Raw genomic sequence first — 24,448 nt, 5'->3', positions numbered from 1 at the left:
CTAGCTTCTGTTGATTCGGTACCTACATATAAGTAGTCTAAGATAAATAAGATATTTCTACTACATATGTAGGTACTTATATTTTATAAAATACTATTTAGATTGTACCTATATTAAGGGTCACACAAACATGCCACCAAAAAGCCGCTCCCATGCAATCAAAGTTACCTATGCTCTAATTTCAAAACGACATGGTTTAAGTTAGTTGTTTGGCATGAGCATTTGAGTAAGTACCTATTATCTATGTCTGGTACTAGTTTTCGTTGCTAAGAATTCTTTTCTTTTCCTAGCCTATTTGATCATCCCACTGCTGGGATACCTCTCCCCTTAATTTCCACGATTTTGGTGTTTCCTCCGGCCAGTTGCTCAGGAAGCTGTCCAGGTCATCCCGCCATCTCCGTTTGGGCCTGCCGCGGCCACGTCCCTCTACCGGTCTAATAATTCTTACCTATACAAAGAAAAATTGGAGACCGAGCTGTGCCTATATCGAGTTTTCGCCCCCGAAAATCCCCATACTTATAGCAAATTTCATCGAAATCATTAGAGCCGTTTCCGAGATCCCCGAGATATATAATAAATGTATGTACAATAATTGCTCGTTTAAAGGTATTTTAAGATAAAGCAAGTAAAAGTTTTGTACTTAAGTACCTACCTATGTAAAATTCTAATGTAGTTACTTATACCCAATTACCCATTAAACCAGACATAAATAATATGCACATGTGAATGTTCATGTCCAATGTTATTTCAAACTGTACTTTGCCATAAAATAAGAATCATATTATCTTTGTAAAAAAGTTTTCAGTGGTAGTGAATAGTGTAAACGAAATAACTTACAATTTTTATACTTCCTCAGCCCATTCCATTTGAATACCTGTGCCTATAACAATAAAGCTCAAAATACCATAGTTTTCAGCATGACGTCATCCTGCGCAGGCGACGCGCTGTCTGCCCGCCGCCGAGCGAGCCATGCGCGCGCGCAGGTGCGAGAGGGACGGCACGACGCGCGGTGGAGCGTGACTATAGCCCGATTCAGTATGAACAATTTGTTACGGTTTTGACCTTATTTTGATATGACCTTGAACATCGCTCGTGCTGATTGGCGCATGCGAAATGAAGTGAAAACACTGAAAACTACTACTTCAGTCAACTCCAGTCAGGTCGCGGGTTAAAACCTGTACGATATACATATACAATATAGGTATGTATAGTCAGCCTACGTGGCCTAAGTGGTCTACCACTTTTCGACTCTATCATCTTATAAAACTTACTTATAATTATCAAATCGCTTTTCGGTGAAGGAAAACATTGTGCGGAAACTGGGTTAATCTCAATAACGCCTAGTTTTCTAGGGTAACGGAATAACGCGACGAAGATGATGATAGGAAGATGATGGTCTGGTAACTATTACTGTATTTTATAAGTGAGATCAGGGAATTTCGTGTGTTCCCATTTGTCCCCACCACAAAACTAGTTAATAAATACCGTGGTCCCCATCTCCCGGGACCGCCGCCGCCGCCATTGGTAAGTACCTACATAAGCGGGGAGAAATGGGAATGAAAACACCAATTCCCATCTGACACCAAGTGCCCGGCGGCGGAGACAAACTGCCGTATTCGAACTTGAAGATATTCACAAGAGAGAACACGTACTAGATACGTTATAGTTAATGGCTCCTCTACACGATGGGCAAACGCCGGCCACCCAAAGGGAGGCATTTATGCGTTAGAGGGAGCAAGTGATATTGCTATCTCATTCTACCGCATGGCTGCGTCCCTTGGATTGGCCGGCGTTGGCCCATCGTGTAGAGGAGCCATAAGATATCAACTGCATAGTTCTCTTTTGCAGCGCAATTCGGGCAACCAATGTCACTTTTACGGTAGATAGAGTAAGATATCTATTAGATGTGAATTGGATCTCTAAGTCATATCCTGTGGAAATCGTTCAAGAGCATCTCCAGAATCGCGCAAATGTCAAATTTGACAGGTTAGATCTTAAACATATCGGCGTATCGTATCTTGGTGATGTCTAATAGATGTCTATTTCAAAATCCGAATCGGGCCCCAATAGGAGTAGGTAGGCAACTAGGTACTTACTTACACCGGGAAAGTGCAACCCCGAAGTCAACAGTGTAAGATCATCTATAGGTTGTAGGTAGGTATGGCCCAGAACTGTCTCATTTTAAACATAGACAGAGAGAATTATACTTTTTGCCAGACTACATTTTTTAGGTAGGTATATCAACTTATTAATCTTCATTATTCCTTTATACTTACATGTTAAACCGCGAGAGTACTTATTTTTAAACGCTAAACTCTAACAGCGGTCGCCCAGTGAGTGCCTCTAACTAGTAAACAACCACCGATATCAATCAATAATCAACCTTGTTGACTACGACACACGATTATTTATCCATTGACAAACTTTACCAACAATTCCAACATACTTGCATTTCGTTACACCCTTATCGAAATGGAAACAAGGTTGAGTATAGTTTAAATGAATGATTAGATAAAGTGGTTCAATTGGCAAACTTTACCAGCATACTTGCATTCAATCACACATATCACACTCTTATTTTGATCATCATAAAGTTGATTATAACTTGATCTGGTGGTTAGATAAAGTGGTTTTGCGATAATAATAATGCGTGCTGCGTAGCGACAGCGAGCTGGCGACAGCGCGCAGAGCGATGGCATAGAATATGGTGGTAGACGGGACACGTTTTTTTGCCTTCACTTATGATCAGGTACTTGATGAACCTTTGTGCTTACCAAACCATTACCTACTACTTAAGGTACCGTTTAGATTCAGATCGGACTATACTGCAGCAGTAAGTATTGCAGCGCGTCATTACTTACTGCCGGGACCGACTGTAGGTATTGTCAAAATCCGCGCAGCAATATCGATTTTGATATTTGCGGCACTAATGCAGTAGACAGCAGTGTCACGCCCATTGATATAAATATCCAGGGACTGGCCTTACGGGTAGTAATAATGAGGCAAGACAGGGGCCAGTACAGCGGTACGACACCGCTACAACGCGATTGGTTGATGAGTTCGCATCACGCGAGCGATTGGTTAATGAGTTCGCATAACGCTCGCTATTGGTCGCAACTAGTTGCGTTAGTCTGCACGATAAGCTGGAATTCGTGAATGACACCGCTAAACTAGTACAACCAGTGCCCATAAGGCAAGTCTTTAGATATATACGTCAATGGTCACGCCGTATTACTGCAGTAGGTAGTAATACTAGTAATCAGGGCTCGGAAACCGGTTTTTGCTCCATACAAAAATACCGGTATTATTACGTTCTTTGGTTTATTATTTCTTTTTTAATTGGACAATCTGATAACACAAATTCGTTACCTAAATACATGATCCAGTCTTACGTAAAGAGCATAAAATAATTCAAAATATTGGTCTATTTGGGGGTTTTTTAAAAATACCGGTTCCGAGCCCTGCTAGTAATGCAATCCGAGCGGTACCTTTAACATTGCTACCTATTCCCGCGTCTGCGTGCCCCGCGCTCCGCGTTAGCCACGGCGCACACCGCACGCGATGGCAACGTCGCTATATCTCGCATCGCGCAGTATCGCGCCGCCCTCGCTTTGGTTCGCTCGCCACCATGTCGAAGGTCTATAGAGAAAAACTCATCGACGAAGTGAAAAAATATCCAGTTCTTTATGATACTAGACATGAGCACCATAAAGATATTGATGTGAGAGATCGCTGCTGGGCAGAGATATCGGAACGGTTGGGAGAGAACAGTGAGTTTTAAACCTAAATACGTTACATTAGAGTTCTTATTCGACTGTCGTTAAGTAAATGTATGGGAGCGATTGAGGAGGAACTGTTGATTTTGAACGTTATTTACTTAATGTTAAAGTTCTATTTTGACTGTAGTTTTAAGCCTCGCATCGTTGCGCGTTAACTGTGCTCAGTGCGGATTTATTAAGCCATTTGAATTTGATCTTTATATAGTTTTAGTTAAGTAGAGTTTTGACTGGGGGCCGTTAGTTTGTGAAAAGCATGGCTAGAACCAATGTGGTTCGAGTTTGAGTTTTATTTAGTTGAGTGTAAAGTTGAAAGTTGTGTACAATTTAAATACCGGTTCGATCGGAGCTATGCATCAGCTGTTCTTGTGCCAAGGTAGCCGAGCCGGTTATGAGACAGATCGAATACGAAAACTAAAGATATTAATATTGCAAATTGGAATCGTATTAAAAACATTAGGCAACATTAGGCTATGTTGCTGATATCGGATTTCTGTTCATTTGATTTTTTGTTAGTTTAGTTTTGGCAATAGGTATTTTATCTTTCTTATTGCACAATGTAGGCCCGTCATTAGTAGGTTATGTGTGTTTTATGGCAATCCTGAAAAGTTACGCGTTTCTGAGACAAACTAAATTATGACTAACGAAAATGCGGGCAAACAATACATTATGACATTTATGACTTAAAACTTTATAGGAAAAACAATAGATAGTTCCTTCGCCGTCTGGCGTTTAAAGGGTTAATAGTACATAGTTTATAAGTAGGTACTTAGAAAAAAAATATATGTACATATATTTCAATTGGATGGTCTTCTACAGGCGCAATTTTAAAGCGAGAATGGAAAATCCTCCGCGACTCCCTTCGACAGTCCCTCAACAAATGTAAACAAGGGGTCACTACTAAGGCGGGCACACCGTGCAAGAAGTGGCGGTTTCAGAACAGAATGTCCTTCGTGCTACCCTACATGACCATCCGAAGGTAATATGTATAAGTAGACTGAGTGTCACTGATTCCTTGGAAGATGGGTCGTGCGTTGGTATGGGACGCCACTTGCGCTGACACGCTAGCGGCGTCCTACGTCCCATCGACCAGCAGGCGTGCTGGCGCGGCGGCGGACACTCGGGAGCGTCTAAAGGTAGCCAAGTACAGCTGTCTCGGCGCCCAATACGAATTCGTCGCATTTGGCGTCGAGACACTTGGTTCGTGGGGCAGAGGCGCACATATGCTCATTAAGGCGCTTGGGAAAAGGTTGAGGGAGGCAACGGGTGACCCCCGCGCGGGCCGCTTTTACGCGCAGCGAATTGCCATCGCAATCCAGCGCGGGAACGCTGCCTGCGTGTTGGGCACCCTCCCGAGGGCACCAAATTTTGATAGGTATTTTAAATTTTTAGTTTTAGTTATTTTAATTGTAGTTAGTTTTAGTTTTATATTCCTATTTATGTCTTATAGTAATTTATGTAATTTAATATTTTGTCAGTGCAATAAAGAGTTTAATATGTATAAGTAAATATTTCAACATACGAGTCCTTCAAGAAATGTACCTATTTCTATTCAGAATCATGAGCTCTTTCGATCCTAATGGGATAAAAAATGTCCCAATTATTTTCATTCTGTTACCATTTCCATTTCCATTGTGTAACAAGAAAGTGGCAATAAAGTTCATAATATATAATAAACTGATTTGCAAGACCGAAGTGATCCCATAAGTGTTCCGTGAACAAAGTTTTGTACGGAACACTAAAAATGGCAAAAAATAAAAGAAACGCTCACTTAGCAATGCTTTTAATAATAATGTACTTATGTACTTATTACATTCCAGAACGCAGAGGCGCCTACGAGACGTGAAGATCGACGAGACGGAAAAGGACGTACAGTCGGAAGCGGAGTCCGAGCCGTGGGACTCTGGCTGCGCGGACCAGGACTCCTTGGAGCTGTTCTTTGCCAGCGTCTGCCAGAGCACCAAGAGGCTGCCGAAAACTTATCAGAATCAGGTGGGTTCTTAGTTAGTTTTGCCACTCGCACCATCTCACTAACCTGGCGTAAAATTCAGGCAGTGTCAAAATGTCCTGGTAACCATGGTAACTCCAGGTTTAACTGGTTAACACCGGGTTAGTGACTGGTGCAAGTGGCCCTTAGTACCCACTAACCAGTAGGCCACTACCCAGTGGCCCTGCATATAAAACACTTACACAGTAATGTGGGAGTTGGTCAATTTGTGTGATATAATATTTATTTACGTATGATGCAGGTAAAACGACAAGTCCTCGACGTGTTACTCAGGATAGAAGAAGAAGCCGAACTGCTGGATACCAAGACTGCCGTCCACAGGAACTTTTAACTGGTCAGCTTGATTATGTTCTGACCACAGACAAAACATCCTCCAGTCTGAGCATAGTCGCGCTACCCCCTCTGCCACGCATACGGTAATTTTACTCCAAGTTCGAGTCGAAAGTGTCTTTGTGTGACGTCCGTGTCTCTTTGAACGGACCAATCACGGCACGGGACTTCGCTCGCCTCGTCCCGCGCACCCCTGCATTTTTGGCATCATCGGTTGCATTAAATAAAATATTGTTCTAAACTCGGTCTAGTCTACAGGATTCCTAGTCTATGGTTCTGACCCACCCCCTACGCGGCTATCACACAGGCCCACATGCATCATCCCACTAACCCGGGGTTAAGCGGTTTAACCGTCAACCCAGTGTCAAATTGTACTGGTAACCATGGTAACTCCAGGTTTAACCGGTTAACCCTGGGTTAGTGGAATGGTGCATGTGAGCCTTATCAGGATTGGGGCTACCCCTACTAGATACCATCATCATCATTAACTTAAGAGGTATTCTCTTGTCGGTGGAGTATCTTCCAGCTTTCCCTATCCTGCGCCAGCTCTTTGACTTTTTGGTACGACACGACCCCCACTTTTTCTTTCACTTGCTCCAAAAAGCTGCGTCTGGGTTTTCCTAGTTTTCAAGTTATATGATTTAATGTCCGTTGAAAGCCGAAGAGCGTGGAAATGCAAACAGTGCATAAAAATACCTCTTAACCATAAGACTACAAATATAACTAACCAACCCAGCTCGTCGAACCTGGCCTTAAAAAAAATACCTAGCTCTCGAGGTATTTTAAATGCAAAACCAGCTTTAAATGTAAGGACCCGAAGAGGTCTACGAAATGCAATTCTAAGCAAGGCAAAGGAAACTTATGAAAATGAGATAACTGAAACAACTTCTGTACAAAACTCTCACTCTACAGAAAGTACTATCGCTGCTACGTCAGACTGCCTACAAAATCAGAACATACCAACCAGTGCACAGAAATACATCGACAATAATGACATTAATAGTGAAACAGAAAGTATCAAAAGTACACCCAGGTCGCCATCACCGATAGCATTGGAACATGTCATAAGCCCATCAAATGAAAATGAGAAACAGCCCATAGAGTTGCCGACGCAAAGTCCACTTAACTTGTCATTGTCATTATTACTAGATAATGACACAAGTACACCAAAAGGAAATGATAAACAATCCATTGATTTGTCCCTGCAAAGTCCATGCGACTCGTCACTTTCATCGTCCTTTTCATCATCATTTTCGCAGGATGACACTCTCAGGGAATCGGAATCCTCGACAGATATGATAAATCCAGCTACTCTAGCTTCCAATATTCATCCGAACAGAAGTCTCCCGGATTTGAGTACAAGTATCCATATGCAAGTATATGATGAGCTCGAAAGGGCAAAAGAACGTATTACAGTTCTTCAAGAAAAGTTGGATATAGCTGAAAATGAAATCGCAATCCAAGTATCAGAAAACTTTCAGCTTAAACGGAAAATAGACAAATACAAGAGTAAAATCAACACTCTATTAAAAGTATGCACTTCTGCACCCGGTAGCAATAACTCTAGAAGGTACTCTACAAAGAACCACAGTATATCCAAAACAGTGCCACAATTAAAAATCACACAAATTACGCAAAACGAAAGCCTCGACGAAACAAATTCCTTGCCAGATATCCCAGATCCGGATTATGCCACCTTGCTTCTATATGAAGAAAAGATAGACGCCCTAAAGGAGGAAATAAACTTACTCCAATCGAATTTAATTGAAGCGCAAAATAAAATAGAGACCCTAACAACGGAAATTAAAGTCTGGGAATCCTCGGCAGCTCAGGGGAATGTCATAAAGAAAGCATACGAAGCCCCTAAAAAACTACCTCCGTCATCTGATACGCACCGTCCAAAAATGTGTCTTATCAGTGGTTCTTCGAACGGTATTCTAGAAATTGCAAAGCGACATCTCGGGAATGCAAATTTTTGCCACTACAAGGTACCAAATGGCGGCACAACCCAACTGATGGAAAATATAGATACAAAATTACAGAACTTCACCTTATCGGACTTCTGCATAATATTTATAGGAAATACGGACTTTGAATCAACTAAAAACTACGCTGAATTAGTAAACTACATTAAAACCACTCTCGTAAAAGTACAACACACGAACATTATACTCTGCTTACCAACATTCATGTATACGAATCAAGTAACCTTGTTTAATAATCGCATAGATGATTTTAACTATAAGTTGTATTGTGATAATCTAGTAAATGAGTATGCATTCATCTTGGATTCAAACATATGTTTATTGCACGACTGTAATTATTGTTCTTTGTTCAGTAGTAAAAATGGCCAAATAAACCGAAGGGGTGTTGAACGCATTTTCGAATCCATTTTAGATCTAGTTACGAGAATAAACAAAAATCTAACCATTCAGTCGAAAAACCTAAGATCTCCAAACCTAAGAACTCTAGATTATATCGCAGGGCAGGGCGATGAAATCTCTTCAAACAATGGAAGTATTTTTTTAGGCCCAAGGCCTGTTCTATTGCAAAATCAAATAGGAACATAACGAACCTAAATGTATTTCACCAGAACGTCTGTGGCATTTCTAATAAAAAGGAGGAGTTAGAAATTTATTTAAGTACATTAACCAAAGAAATTCATTTTGTATGTCTCAGTGAACATTTTTTAAATAATTTGTCAGTTGTTCTTCTCAACATACCGTTATACTCCATGGCTGCATACAACGTTAGGTCAAATAAAAAAAGAGGTGGCAGCCTGATCCTGGCACGTTCGGATAAACAAACAGAGGAAATATCATTCTGTAAAACTCTTTACGAACCAGGAAGTTTTGAAGTGTGTGGGGTCCAGGATTGCGAAACTAATTTATATGTGATTTGCTGTTATCGTAGTCCCTGTGACAGCAACTTAGTTACTTTTTTAGATAAAATAGAGCAACTGCTAGAGTTTTTCTTTGGAAAAAAATGTATAATAGTAGGAGATTTTAATATTAATATACAAAAATGTGATAAAAAATGTACTGATTTCTTAAGTTTACTGAGCTGTTATAATTTTAAGCCCCTGATCAGTGAAATAACCTTTAAAAGAGGTCAGTCTGAGTCTTGTATAGACAACATTTTATCCAACTTATCTCCAGATAGTATTAATAGTACATGGGTTGACCATAATGGTTTAGCTGATGGACATGCTGGTTTGGGTTGTGAATTAATCATGGAGTGTTCTGGGGGTAAAAATGAGGAACATTTCATTTACACGGAACGCCGCGTACAGAATAAAACGAATAAGTTAGCTTTCAGACAACAACTTTTGCAGGAAAACTTGAATAATGTTGGAATAAATACTTTTCTTAGTAAATTTAGTGGTTTGTATAAAAACTGCTTCAAAAAAAGGAAAAAAAGAGTTAAAAAAAACGACCCAAACTCTACTTGGATTACGAGAGGAATTAAAATAGCAAGCAAAATGAAGCGTTTCCTTAATACCTTCGACAAGGACAGTTATAACGACTCCCTGGAGACATATCGGAAAAAATATATGACCATTTATAGACGTGTAGTTAGGTATGCGAAAAAACATGCGGTTAGTTTGCAAGTAAGTAGAGCAAGCAACAGCGCTAAAGAAATCTGGAAAATCGTAAATAGGAACAGGAATAAGTCGCAGGTTAAAACAAATGCCAAACTTATTCTACAGACAGATAAAGTCGTGGATGATCCACAAGAACAGGCAAATATATTTTCCAATATTTTTGATCATAGCAGTGAGACAGTCACGAGCGATATTGCTATTGCTATGAAAATATTAGGAGATAACACCAAAAGGATCAGTAAATCATTGATTATCCACCATGTCTCGCCTCAGGAAGTTTCACAAATTATAAACAGAATGAAACCTAAACATTCCGTAGGTCACGATGAAATACCCATAACCGTTATAAAAGAAAATGTTGATATATTATCGGAACCACTTGCGCACTTCTTTAATAACTGTTTTGAGTTGGGCATATTTCCCGAACAGTTAAAAATTGCCAAAGTGTTGCCTGTTTATAAGAAAGGATGTCAAAAAGATCCGGGTAATTATAGGCCCATATCTCTTTTACCATCGATATCGAAAATCTTTGAAAAGATATTAAAGTCTAGATTGCTGAGACACCTCATTGAACAAAATGTTCTGAATAAAAGACAATTTGGGTATCAAAAAAGCATCGGAACAAGTGAGGCTATAGACACCCTCATTCATGATGTGGTATCACAGTTAAATGATCGACAGAAAGTAGCCGGAATATTCTTAGATCTTAGTTCAGCCTTCGATACAGTCGACCACAATATTCTGTTACAAAAACTTGAGCACTACGGTATCAGAGAAAATGTCTACAGGATATTTGAATCCTACTTAGCAAACAGAAAACAATTTATCGAGCTAAGATCAATTGTTGGTGATACGGAAAGGGTGGTCAGGTCAAATACTGTGACGATTAGACGTGGAGTTCCGCAGGGCTCAATACTTGGCCCTTTATTTTTTCTACTTTTTGTAAATGACCTCATTCCTTATATAGAAAATATAGTACCGCAGACAAAGCTAGTAGTGTTTGCAGATGATACAAATGCGGTAGTCACAGCGGAAAGCATGACACAATTAAACGATAAAGCAAACGCTGTTTTGATGGCTTGTAATATGTGGTTCACAGTCAACAACTTAAAACTTAACACAAAAAAGACGAATGTGATTTTGTTTTCCGCTACTTCTAACAATTCGGATAAACTAAACATCACTTTAAACGGAAGCAAAATCTTACAGGCTGATGTGGTGAAATTTCTGGGGGTTCATATTGATGCCCATTTGAATTGGAAACATGAACTACAGGTACTAACCAATTCCATAAGCTCTGCATGTTATGCCCTTCGCTCCTTACGAGATTTGACTCATATGACTCAACTTAAAGCAGTCTACCATGCTCTAGTGGAGTCTAAACTGCGATACAGCATCAAGCAATGGGGTAATAGTTATCAATATAATGTCGATGCAGCTTTCATACTTCAAAAAAGAGCTATTAGGATAATTGTTAGAATACCTCAGAGGGAGTCTTGCAGAGAACATTTTATAAAGCTCAATATCCTCACGGTGCCTTCGCTTTATATCCTTGTACTCCTAACAGATTTAATTAAGCATTTAAATAAATATGAGAGCATTACAGATCGAGAAATCAGGTTGTCGACTAGACGGAAAGATTTGAAATGTAACCTTGTCCCGCGACTTAATATCATGAAGCATGCCGCCAGCTACCAGGCAATTTTTCTGTTCAATAAGTTACCAATCGAATTAAAATCTATTTTAAATAGCAAATTGTTTAGTATAAGACTCAAACAGCATCTCTTAAAAAAATCATATTATTCTATAGCAGATTTTGTATCAGACGAGCAATATTAGTGTTTACTCTTAGAAACTTGTCTCCAATGTTGAAATTAAATTTTTAATGTGTTATATTATTGTGATAGGGATTTATTTAGTTATTTTTAAGTTGCATGACATTTGACTGTGGAGACTGGCATTTGTAATTATTTTCTAGTAAGTGACTAATTTTTAATTTGGATGTGTGATGTGAATTTTTCATTCTAATAATATTGTAATAACTGTTGACATTTGTAATTGTAATTCTGTAATTTTATATACTCCAGTATTTATTTTATTTTTTTGATAACAATGTACATAATTTTAATTAGGTATTAAGCAATTCAATGTTCGACACAATAATTATTGTTCAGAATAAAGAAAGAAAGAATCCTCGTCCCCGCTTGTGTCCTATCCGCCCCTCCAGGATAGTTTTAAAGAAGTGGTCGTGTCGTATTAAGTGTCCAATCATTTTTCCGCGTCTATTATCGATGGTGTTCAGGATAGCTCTCCTTTCATTCACTCTTCTTAGCACCTCCTCATTCGTTATCTTGTCTCTCCAACTAATGCCTTCCATACGCCTCCAGCACCACATTTCAAATGCTTCCATTCTCTTTCTATCTCTTAGGGTCATTGTCCACGTTTCACTTCCATATAGGGCTATACTCCAGATGTACACCTTAATCAGTAGCTTCTTGCTTCTACATGACAAACGGGATTTCAGTAGTTGTTTCTTTTGGTTGTAAGCTTTTTTTGCCATAGCAATCCTTGCAACGATGTCTGGTGTGCACCTGGAGTCCCTGGTAATTAAGCTGCCTAAATATTTAAAACTTTCAACCTGTTGAATTGGGGTGTTGTTCAGAACTATTGGTGAATGACTAGTTTTGCGTTTTGAAGTTGTAAGAGTTTTAGTTTTCTTTATGTTTATCTTTAAGCCTAATTCGTTAAGCACTGTGTCCATTGTTAACATTAGTTGTTCTAGTTGAGCTGAAGTTTCTGCAAATGCTGCGATGTCGTCTGCAAATCGTATAAAATGTATTTTCTCCCCATTGAATTTTACCCCTCCCATGTCTGTTTCAACAATTTTTCGTATGGCGTATTCTATGTATATATTAAATATTAAAGGTGAAAGTGGACACCCCTGTCGCACTCCTTGTCTAATCCTTGCATTCCCAATTTCCTCTCCCACTTCCATCAACGCCTCCTGCTCCTTGTAAAGTTGGACTAGATACCATGGTAACTACTAAAAAACAAAATGCCTTAAGGTAGGTATTTAGGTACCATCACCATCAGGTATAGCATGTTGATGGTAACTACAGGTATAAAATCCTATGGTTTTGACAGGGCGCCATGCGGGACATTTTGGAAACTCAAAATCCCATACAAAATTACTCTAAACGCAAAATTAAATGCGTAAGTACGTAACGTCATGCTGAAATTTACACTACCGTTGGGTACCTGCAGAAAAAATATATAGTGTCGTTTACGTTGCGTGCCGGTAGGTAGGTACCGTGCGTAGGGGTGCCCAACACTAGTATTAAGTAACTTGATTGTTATCACCATTATACTATTACTTAATTATTGCACTTTTTATTTTATTTATACTATCCACATCCAGTACCTTAATGCCATAAATATAGGAGATTCTTTAAATCCGGAGATCATGATTTGATTCAGACTACCAAGTAGGAATAGCTGGAATTTACTGAGGTGATGTTTTATGGCTCCTCTACACGATGGGCCAACTCCGGCCATTCCATGGGACGCATTTATGCGTTAGAGGGAGCAAGTGATACTGCTATCTCATTCTACCGCATGGCTGCGTCCCTTGGAGTGGCCGGCGGCGCTGGCTCATCGTGTAGAGGAACCATTAACTGTTAAACAAAGGTGTTTCTTTTATGCTATCTCATTCTACCGCATGGCTGCGTCCCTTGGAATGGCCGGCTTTGGCCCATCGTGTAGAGGAGCCATTATACTACGCCCCAAGATCTTACAAGTATGTTCAGCCAATATCTAAGACAATGTCCAAACTCCTACGTTATTGGGTAATTAATAATAACCTGTCACATCGCAATTAAGGCCCGAAACTATCTTCTGACCTGTCATACCTCCGTCAAACCTCTCGGGCTGTCAGCCGGTTCCGGCATTCGTCATACAAGGTCATTCATTATTGATACGAGATATTGGACGACAATAATAGGGTAGCCGGAAAACCATGGGCTTTGGCTCGGTTCGAGAGGCGGAGGATACAGGTGATTTGGGGTAGGGTTACCAGATGACAAAAATTTTCCTGACATGTCAGAAATTTTAGCCTTTTGTCAGGAATGGGGACGGAACACGAAAATGTCAGTTTGAATTGATAGACAATTTTTTGAATAGATAGATTTTTTTATAAAGTACCTTTTTATTTCCAAAAAGTCAGAGATCCACTCAACTTATCAACAACTTCGTATTTATTAACAAATCTTTACTCAAGCATGCATACAAAGATGTTTTAGAAATCGGAAACTCACCAAAATAATACAATTGCACTTTTAGGGCCACGTACCGGCTCAATCCGGTGGCCCCATCGCTAACGGCTAGACCCCCCCTCCCTCCCCCTTCGTTCTAAGACGCAATGTATTGCGAATTTTGTTATGTTTAAAGCGTGACAAGCAACGTCAATCACAATGATATGGCATGGCGATGGCGTCCATTGAAGATAATATTTATTTTGTATGAAAAATAGGGAGTCTAAATACTTCATAATTTTTAAAAGTTGTTGAACAAAAGTGTCACCGTTTGAGAAGTACAATCTATGTTTTATTTAATTACTAGCTGTGCCCGCGGCTCCGCCCGCGTGGAATTCAGTCTGTGTCAGTAAGCGGCTTTGGTAGGCGTACACTGCGTACAGCGTGGCACGTACCGTACGTCGGTCTATACACGACTCTTTTAGTATATGAGGGCGCCGAAGGAGCCCGGCTTTGGAACGCGTACAGCGAGCCACGTACGTCGGATTACGCCCGACGCTTTGAGTATGAGGGCGCCGAAGGCGCCCGGCTTTGGTAGGCGTTCAGCGTGGCACCTACGTCGGTCTACTCCCGACTCTTTTAGTATGAGGGCGCCGAAGGCGCCCGGCTTTGGAAAGCGAACAGCGCGCCACGTACGTCGGGCTACGCCCGACTCTTTGGGTATGAGGGCGCCGAAGGCGCCCGGCTTTGGAACACGTACAGCGAGCCACGTACGTCGAGTTACGCCCGATGCTTTGAGTATGAGGGCGCCGACGACGCCCGGATTTGGTAAGCGTACAGCGTGGCACGTACGTCGGTCTACGCCCGACTCTTTTAGTATGAGGGCGCCGAAGGCGCCCGTCTATGGAACGCGTACAGTGCGCCACGTACGTCAGGCTACGCCTGCCGCTTTGAGTATGAGTGCATCGGGCTACGCCCGACTCTTTTAGTATGAGGGCTCCGAAGGCTCCCAGCTTTGAAACTGGTACAGCGCGCCACGTGCGTCGGGTCACGCCCGATGCTTTGAGTATGAGGGCGCCGAAGGCGCCCGGATTAGGTAAGCGTATAGCGTGGCACGTACGTCGGTCTACGCCCGACTCTTTGAGTATGAGTGCATCGGGCTATGCCCGACTCTCTTAGTATGAGGGCGCCGAAGGCGCCCGGCTTTGGAACTGGCACAGCGCGCCGCGTGCTTCGGGTTACGCCCGATGCTTTGAGTATGAGGGCGCCGAAGGCGCTCGGCTTTGGTAAGCGTACAGCGTGACACGTACGTCGGGCTACGCCTGACACTTTTAGTATGAGGGCGCCTAAGGCGCCCGGCTTTGGAACTGGTACAGCGCGCCACGTGCGTCGGGTTACGCCCGATGCTTCGAGTATGAGGGCGCTGAAGGCGTAACGGCGGACGTAAGTACTCTTATGATGTATCGTACGTCTAAATCGGTTAAGGCATTCAGAAGTTAAGGCGGAATAAAGAAACTCACATAAATATAATATACCTAAATACACTGTGTAAAAAGACGGCACTGTGCAATTAGGGGCAATTAATTTGTTTAATTTTGTCGTATTATTAAATCAACATAATTATTCAATTAAATTTGTTGATACCCGGTCTTCTAAACATACAGTTAATTGGGCAAAATCCTTCCTCGGTGGCTTATTTGTGTCACTGCGTATTAAATTCAGCGCCATCTGTTAGTTTTCCAGGGTACTCAATAGTGGTAGCACATATTTGAAAAAAGTTTGCCCCTCCTTCCTAAGTAGCGCCATAAGATTCAGGGGCAAACTTAAATGAAGCGGGTGTTGTGGCTACCCCCCCTTTTAGGGGTTGAATTTTTATAGCCTATAACCTGGCCGGAGATTTTTTCGACAGATGAGTAAAGTTTGCATCAGAATCCGTTCAGCCGTTTTCACGTCATGCGCGTTCAAATAAACAGATAAACAGACAAACAGACAAAAATTCTAAAAACTTTTGGAACGTGTTCTGTTATCGATTCTAAGTATCCCCAGCCAACTTTTTTCAAATATCTTCCATGTACAGACTTTCGACCCTCTACAGCTTTATTATATGTATAGATAGATTTGCTCGTGTTACAGGCCACATCCGGTACATACTGTGCCTTAAACAGTTTTTTTGACAAGTTTTCACAGACAATAAAATATGACATTGATGCATCAAGGCGGTTTGTTAACAAGGGCCTACCGGTAAACGCGAAAATCGAAATTTAGTTATCTGCCTCTTTATCGCTAGAATACGCAAGAGTGATAGAGAGATTAGATAACGAAATTTCGATTTTCTTGTTTCGCGGTAGGCCATGTGATTGACGTGACGTGTGATGTGTCAATATGGTTTGTTTACTGTATGTACCACAAAGGTGCCACCTACGCAGAGCTTTGCCTAATATTCCCTATTGAGCTCACTGTTTCATTTCAGTTTATACCTTTACAACTATCAAATCATCAAAACAACAGGCACAACAGCCATGAATAAATAATATGACAGCTATCTGACAGATGAAGGTGAGAGCAAAAGGGTCCGATAATTGGCGGTCCTTAGGGAAGACCTGCAGACCCCCAATCATATCAATATCATTATCACCTCCAGCTTATTGTTTTGAACCTATTTTAATACTTATATTGAATTAAATTTTCAGAAGTATTATTCAGTAGATCTGTTCAAGATTATAGTTCGTTTTTTTTAGCATTAGAAAGAACTTTTCAAGAAGGTAAGCGATTTTGACATGTCTTTAATTGAAAAATGCTTTTTATAATCAAAAACGATTACTTATGAAAGCAGAAGATTATATATGATCGTATAAGATTCATAATTGTTACATATTTGCCGTAACTTATTTTTAAAATGTGTTTTTCAATTAAAAGACACATCAAGATTGTTTACCTTATTTCTAATGCTAAAAAAACGAACTATAGAGTCCACAGCAAGCTCGGCTCTCAATACAAATACACGTAGGTATTAAGTACCTACCTACGATCTCATTTTAAAACGACTAGCTAGATTGCTTTCAAACTTTGTACTTACAATAGGATGAGGTGTATCTATGCCTGTAATTACTTTATTTAGTTCAAATGCCATCGTTAAAAAAATACAGCGAATTTAAGTTTTTCATACAAAACTTATTTTTGTTCTATTTCATTATAATAATTATTACAAACGAATTACACGAATTATAAGTAAGTACCTACTCTTAATGACAATCTAACACGTAGTTTTAAAATGAGAGTAAAACTCGGTTTGCATGGGGAGGTGAAATTCGGCCGAGCTAGCTGCGGACTCATAATGGCTCCTCTACACGATGAGCCAGCGCCGGCCACTCCAAGGGACGCATTTATGCGTTAGAGGGAGCAAGTGATATTGCTATCTCATTCTCCCGCATGGCTGCTTACTGCGTGTCCCTCCAAATCCCCTCCACTGCCGTGTCACGAGCAACTCGCGCCACTCATGTAACGTTGAAAAGATGACTTTCGAAAAAATTACGTTTAAAGTCAATGATTCAAATGCTGTTATGTTCAGGAGCTTTAGTTTTTTTTTGGTAGGTATAGCTGCATAATTAAAGCGTTAGTAAACTGGTGTATTCCCATGCAAATAAATCATTCCCATTTTTGCCCGCCACATGTATGGCGGCCGTCACGTCAGGCGGGGACACATTAGAATACACCAAAGTACCTCATAGGCAACTGTCACACATAAGAAACAATGGCTTTTACTTGTTTAAAAGATTAGGGTCTTAAGCGTAAAAATCATTTGAGAAAATTCATACTACATATATGTGCAAAATTTCATTGCAATCCAACACGTAGTTTTAGAATGAGAACGAAATTGGGTTTGCATGAGGTGAGATTCGGCCGAGCTTGCTACGGACACCGAATAACTAATAGTACTACCGCTACGGACTCATAAACGCCGCAAAAGAAAATTAGTACCTACCATCTATATATTGTACGGCGTCCTGATAGAATGGCTCTCGTGAACCAGCTGGTCCAGCTTCAAAAAAAATGAAGGCCATGCGGTAGGGGGCCATCAGATGACCGTATTTTGCCTCGATTGGCCCTAGGTGCCAGAGACGCTCCTGAAATCATCAACGTAGCAGTAGAAGGTCCTTTAAGATAAGATAACAGTCATTTGATACATAATTCTCAAACCTCATAAAACCTTAAAACAACGCAATTACGAACCAACATAAATTTTCAATTATGATTCGTAAGATTATACTTACAGGTATTTGCTTCCCCTTTTAGGCTCGTAATATGAGCCCTCTCCCCCCTCAAACAACCCCCTTCCCTCTCTATGGCCCTGCTCACTGCCAAGGTCGCGCGGATCGATACAGGGGCGGACGTGAGTCGGGATTCGGCGAGCCCTTTTAAAATGTCGTGTACAGATTTGGGCTTTTCTTTCACATATCGAGGCACAGATAATAATAGTGTATTATTTATGTGTGTGATCAAGGCGTAGGCATATTATGTTAATCTAGCGTGTCCAGCCAAGTTCAAAGAAAAAGGAACTGGCGACGCAGCAACCGTGTGTAATATTACTACTTTTGACCCCTTCACAACTTGAAACCTACTTAACCTACACGCATGAAATTTGGCACATGTATTCAAACCCCCTAGCAGTTAAGGCTTAGCTTATCCAAAATACAAAATTTCATAAACGTAGCTCAAACAGTTATTGATAAATTAACGTTTAAAAACCGGCATTTTTATGACTGACTGACATAGATCAAAAACCTAACCCACTTCTAGATCACTTAGAAACTTGATATTTGGCATCAAGGTTGACTATTAGGTGTATATAGAGGGAAAAATCTAAAAACTGGAAATTATTGATATTTCAATGGAAAAAAAATTAATACTTATAGACCGAAACCCTAACCCACTTCTAGATCATTTAGAAACTTGATATTTGGCATCAAGGTAGACTATTAGGTGTATAAAGAGGGAAAAATCTGAAAACTGGAAATTATTGATATCCCGATGGAAACCCACTTCTAGATCATTTAGAAACTTGATATTTGGCATCAAGGTAGACTATTAGGTGTATATAGCGGGACAAATCTGAAAACTGGAAATTATTGATATTTCGATGGAAAAAAGTTAATAAAACTGAAACTTTTTGACAATTAACCGCGCGTAGCGCGGGTCTCCTTTTCAGCTTAGGCAAACTGCTTTCATGATGAATACTATAGTTATTTATGTACAAAAAGTAATGATATACAGGTTTACTCGGGTAATTCCGAATGTCGAAAACTGTCGGATAATTCCGAAATGAGACTTTTATTATGATGGAATTAAGGGTGATTTTCATCTGAATTTCGGAATTATCCGACATTCGGTATTACCCGAATACACCTTACCAACAAAAACATAAATGTGAAATGAGAGCCAAGTTCAATATTAAGAATATGTGTCGTTGTTGACTCGCCGACAAAAGAATTGAGATCTTTATGGGTGCCAAGAGTTCTGTGCTGTGTAGAAAATCCTGAAATTATAAAGGATTTGTCTTGGCTAGTTTTTACCAACAAATCAAATTTTAGAAAAGTAATGCACCTAGACAAATATAATAAATCTGAGGGCACGGCAGTGCCCCCGCCAAGACGAGCAAGGGCACTACCTACCTTTTCTCGAAGCGCATCGTCGTTTTTTTGAACCCTCATAACTTGTCTTTGAATTATACCAGATAAACAAAATTTTCGGGATATGATGTCAATAGTAGATTTATTAAGCATGAAAATTTTCAATTGCATAGCTCTTATACTTTAGATTTTTTTCATATCTAAAAAAAAACCCGATTTCGTCACTGACTCACTGTTGATCATCAAAACCTCTAGGGTACTTTCTGAAGTCCTAGGAAGCCGAAATTTGGTATGTAAGATAGTATTAGTAGACAAACAACAAAAAAATTCAAAAACTTGAAATTTTTTGCCCCTAAGGGGGTGAAGAGGGGGGTGGAATTTTGTATGGGAAATCAATAACCGCTGAACCGATTTAGTTGAAATTTGGTATGTAGATAGCTTTTGTTGTGGGGAGGGATATAGAAAAAATCACCCCGTAAGGATGTAATGATGATGATGGATGCCCCGTTAGGGGCAAAAGGGTTGAAGTTTGTATGGGGAATCAGTAAAAAACAGATTGTATGAAAGATGCCCCCAGGTACGTATTTCGGGATTTTTAATAGTGCTTAAATCACACGCAACCCTTTAAATTAGGGGATTGAAGATTGTCATAAGCAACTTACAAAAAGAAGTGAAATCCCACCAAAATATTTTCATGTAAAATGTTGCCAAGACGAAACTATAAGGCTCGCACTGACAAAAAGTTATCACATCTCTTATAGAGCCAAGTTTCTAACTCTACGAGCCCTAACTTCACAAACTCTACACGGAAGCCGATTTTGATCTCATCATAGTCCATGACTTTGCTTCAAGCCAAAACATCTTTCCATCACTCTTTCTAACCTATATTTTATAACGTAGCTATACCTATGATTTTAATTGAATGAAAACCATTTTCTCACTACGTTTATATATCAAGTGTTTAATGGCTCTTTCGTTAGGTAAAATGTTTTAAAATATAAACTACTTAGGTAGGTACTTACCTATATTTAGGCACCTTCTACGTGCTGTATTTAGAGTTCCTTTCCAAGCCATTGAGGTGTACTTAAGAAACCCTCCGATACTTAAAAATAACCCCTGAGCAAAATCCACCCAACGATCAGCTGTTGCCAAGGGCGCTGCGATAATCTTCACATCACTTTACCAGCAATAATAGAAACATAACCAGTATAAGCGAGAACTCTAATGACATACAATAAGTACAGAGTTCAAATAAAACCTTATACTGGTTTTATAAGCGACGCGCTTGGGAGGTGCCCGTAATAACAGTTCGCAATCGACCCGAACCTTTCCTAATGCGCATGCCCGAAAGCCGCCATCTCTCATTGCTGTTTCATTCGTAATTGAACTGTATTTGTAACAAGTTAAGGTTGGTTTTGGGTTGTAAAAACAAAATCGATTCCCGTTGGGTGCTAACGAAAATAGACAATAAAATTATGTGCCTGTTTCTGTATTAGGTACGTAATGACTCAATTTCGGGAGCTTAGAGCAAAGCTACATTGATCTCTTCTTTGAGTAGAAGGTGATGTAACTATGTAACATACGGGTTTTTCGTTAAGTTTCTATTTTGTGAATGGACTTGGCAATATGATATTTTAAGCTATCAGGAAGTGGGATCTGATAAGTTCCTTGGAACTTATTTACGGAATATCATGGAATATTTCTGTAGTTAGTGGCAACTTCACTGGTTCATGTCTGTAAGTATTATTGTACCGTTTGTGCCCGAATAAACATTAAAACATAAATGAATATTCGAATAAAACCGACGTAAACTCGATAAGATTAAAAAGTTTGATTGCAGGTGTTGTCGGAAAACATTATAAGTGATAAGGTACCTAGGTAGGTAGGGATATAAATTACTTATAAATATGTATTTGAACTTAGATGGGAACTAAAATAAAATATTTACATATATGTACTTATAGAAAGTAATCACATGCCGCCCTGTAATTCGGCGTTCAGCTGTAAACTGCCGGATTATAGAGTAAAATATTCAGTTTCCTATTGTAACTGAGAGAGTGTAGTAGGGATCGATTTAAATAAATATATGTAATACATATATTGTTCTGTCGATCGTGTGTGACGATTACAACAACTTTTAATTCAGTTAGAAGTTCGTTCAATAAAAATGATTTCGTTATAAAGTATAATGGCTCCTCTACACGATGGGCCACTCCAAGGGACGCATTTATGCGTTTGAGGGAGCAATTGATATTGCTGTCTCATTCTACCGCATGGCTGCGTCCCTTGGAGTGGCCGGCGTTGGCCCATCGTGTAGATTCCCCAGATGCCCAATGCCCATGGGACTCACATCATAATAACGGGATGACTGGCGACGCAAATTAAATTGAACAAGTTTTAAATACCCTAAACCGATGAGCACTTGCTATTAATTAAGTCCAAGGCCGTGTGTGACACGGCACTTTGTATGGTTAGCTCAGTTTAACGTTTTTAGGATTGTCTCGAATATAGGATAGTTTTGTTCTATGGCAAGGAAGTCTTTGATGTAGCAACAATATAAATGACAGGCATTCAGCCAATAAGAATCAAATTGAAGCTGATGGTGTTGCTACTTCAAATTAAATCCTAAATTTATGGAATAATATTAATAAATATTTAAATCAAAAACTCAATTTATAAATACAAAATAGGTTGAAATATGTTTAAATAATTAAATATGATTTATTTCTTTAAGTTATACTTACATATAAAATTGTTCCATGAATTTCATTAGTTACTGTTATTTTGATTGTGTCATCCCAGGGATAGTTAGGCTTGAGATCATTTCCTGGTTGGTTTTCGCCCTGGATGGGCATCTTTCATACATAGAACAGTGAAGCGAAATACATCATGCTCTGGTAGCATCGAACAGAGGCTTGGTTATGCAGTAGCCGCTGCATCCATGAGCTAGGGAGCTCATGCTGTTGTTATTTTGCCACAAACAGTAAGTAGAATATGATAATATATAGATGTCCTCAGGTGTAACTCCTTGTTGAATCTCTGTTTGACCATTTCGCTTTGTTTCCAGTCTGCTGGTAAAACAATGTGGTTGGGAGGGAGTATCAGAGCTGTGAGATGAGTCCATTCTAGGAATTTCCAGCTGGTGAGAAACTTAGATCATATAATGTCTCTTAGATTGGCAGAGCACATGCTTCTAGTTATTAATCTTGAAATGTTTCTTTCAGCTGACGGGGTTTTAGTTTTTATGTTATTACAAATGTGAATTCAGTCACATATCAGAGTATGGAAGTCTGTCCATATTCCTAAAACTTCAAGTGTGTCTGGGGAGCAGTTCGCCGTGAGGTTTTCGCTCTTCTGCTGGATGGAGGAGACGTCACCTTCAAACTGAGACCTTAGTCCTTCGGTGGCGCTCTGCAGTGTCGGGTCAGATTCCTGCTGCTGCAAATCGGCTCCGGCACAGCGGAGGATGACACGTCGGGCTTGAACCGGTGGAACATTTGTTATGAGGTTGGTGTACGCTTTCCTTCCATCCTAGAAGCAATTTTCCAAATTTAAAGTTAAAGAATTTAGTAGAATCATATGTGATGGCAAATGATAATTTAGGGACTAACAATTTAGATAGGTCTGCTTGTAAATCATTTTAGAACCATTTCTGGCACGACCCAGCTCTATCGCCTGACATATATTAATATAAGGTGCTTATGCTAGCTTGATGATTTACATGTAGAATAACTGCCGTGTTTCAATTTAGTAATAAATGATGTGTCACAAAAACTAACGTTTCATTTAATATCCTTTATTGCCCTGAATAGCTGATGGAAATAAGTTTAGCACCTGTTTGAGCTTTTGGTAAGTTTCAGTGTTTATTTAATTTAGTAACCTTAATTGTCCGTGAGTTTCCTCAGGGTGAAGCCCACAGCCGGGCTAGGAATATTCACGTGACAGTGGGATCCATCGTGGGTGTCCTTTCGCTCGCGATAATTCAAGTATTTATTACAATTAAGGTCCTCCCTTAATTGTAAACACTTAATTATTGTTATTATTAAAAAATAAGATTTAACAGGTAGGTAGGTATACCGGTATTATGTAGGTACTTAATCGTAAAATTGGGACACGTACCTTTAAGAAATTCCAGTTACCTACACCGGTTGAAGTAATATTGAAAGAAAACTTACAAGCCAAAGTAATTTGTTCTTATTTCTATATTTGTAAATGTTTGAAATGTAAACGTAATATAATTTATTGGCAATCTGTAACGCATTACATCCTTCACAGGATGCTGGAGCACAAATCATTGCGAGTCCCGCTCAACATTATACAGTACAAACAGTTTACAACCATGCAGATACATATAGGAGATACACACGCTAGACCGAGCCGGGGCCGGGCCAGAGCTTTCAGCGCTTCGTTTTCTAAGGAAAGCACCACGTGATCACCGATCAGCCGTTATAAAAAATTACATGTCGGACGCTTCGGCCCGGGCCCGGCCCGGTCTAGCGTGACTCATACTTTAAGCGTTATACTCGTAGGATAATTAAACTTTAAAATTTATGTTATGAACGTAATGAACAAAGCAACGATATTTATTATTCATTTCATTACATTTTAAACACATCATAAAAATAGCATTATCATTTAAGCTAACACTGAATTAAAACTAGAATACAGGGTGATTCATGAGACGTGAGCAGGACTAATCCTGCACACTCAGTAACTGATAATTGATCGATCACCGTCGTATTTAGGTGAAACAATCACACTCTTTCCTACTTTTTAACTTTTTGGTGAGGGCAAATTTAATTATCTACAATCATGGTCACCCTGCGAGACCTAATTAATAAACATGAAACCTC

At 39.8% G+C, this 24,448-nt stretch overlaps 1 protein-coding gene across 1 annotated transcript; it reads left to right on the top strand.

The window, feature by feature from the left end:
• Window positions 1–3,604: 3,604 nt before the first annotated feature.
• Window positions 3,605–6,207, top strand: LOC134672717 (uncharacterized). The gene is made up of 4 exons (XM_063530664.1): window positions 3,605–3,770; window positions 4,596–4,755; window positions 5,597–5,768; window positions 6,026–6,207. Exons 1-4 carry the CDS (start codon window positions 3,629–3,631, stop codon window positions 6,113–6,115), a joined length of 564 nt encoding a protein of 187 aa, XP_063386734.1. The 5' UTR covers window positions 3,605–3,628; the 3' UTR covers window positions 6,116–6,207.
• The last annotated feature ends 18,241 nt before the right edge of the window (window positions 6,208–24,448 follow it).

Source organism: Cydia fagiglandana, chromosome 17, assembly GCF_963556715.1.
Source record: "Cydia fagiglandana chromosome 17, ilCydFagi1.1, whole genome shotgun sequence".
In the NCBI taxonomy this organism is placed as follows: Eukaryota; Metazoa; Arthropoda; class Insecta; order Lepidoptera; family Tortricidae; genus Cydia; species Cydia fagiglandana.
This window is presented reverse-complemented; position numbering and strand designations above follow the sequence as displayed.

Coding starts and splice junctions, on each gene's coding strand:
- LOC134672717 (XM_063530664.1), top strand. CDS start 3,629: ATGTCGAAGGTCTATAGAGAAAAACTCATCGACGAAGTGAAAAAATAT. Junction 3,771..4,595: donor GGAACGGTTGGGAGAGAACA/GTGAGTTTTAAA, acceptor GGTCTTCTACAG/GCGCAATTTTAAAGCGAGAA. Junction 5,769..6,025: donor CGAAAACTTATCAGAATCAG/GTGGGTTCTTAG, acceptor CGTATGATGCAG/GTAAAACGACAAGTCCTCGA.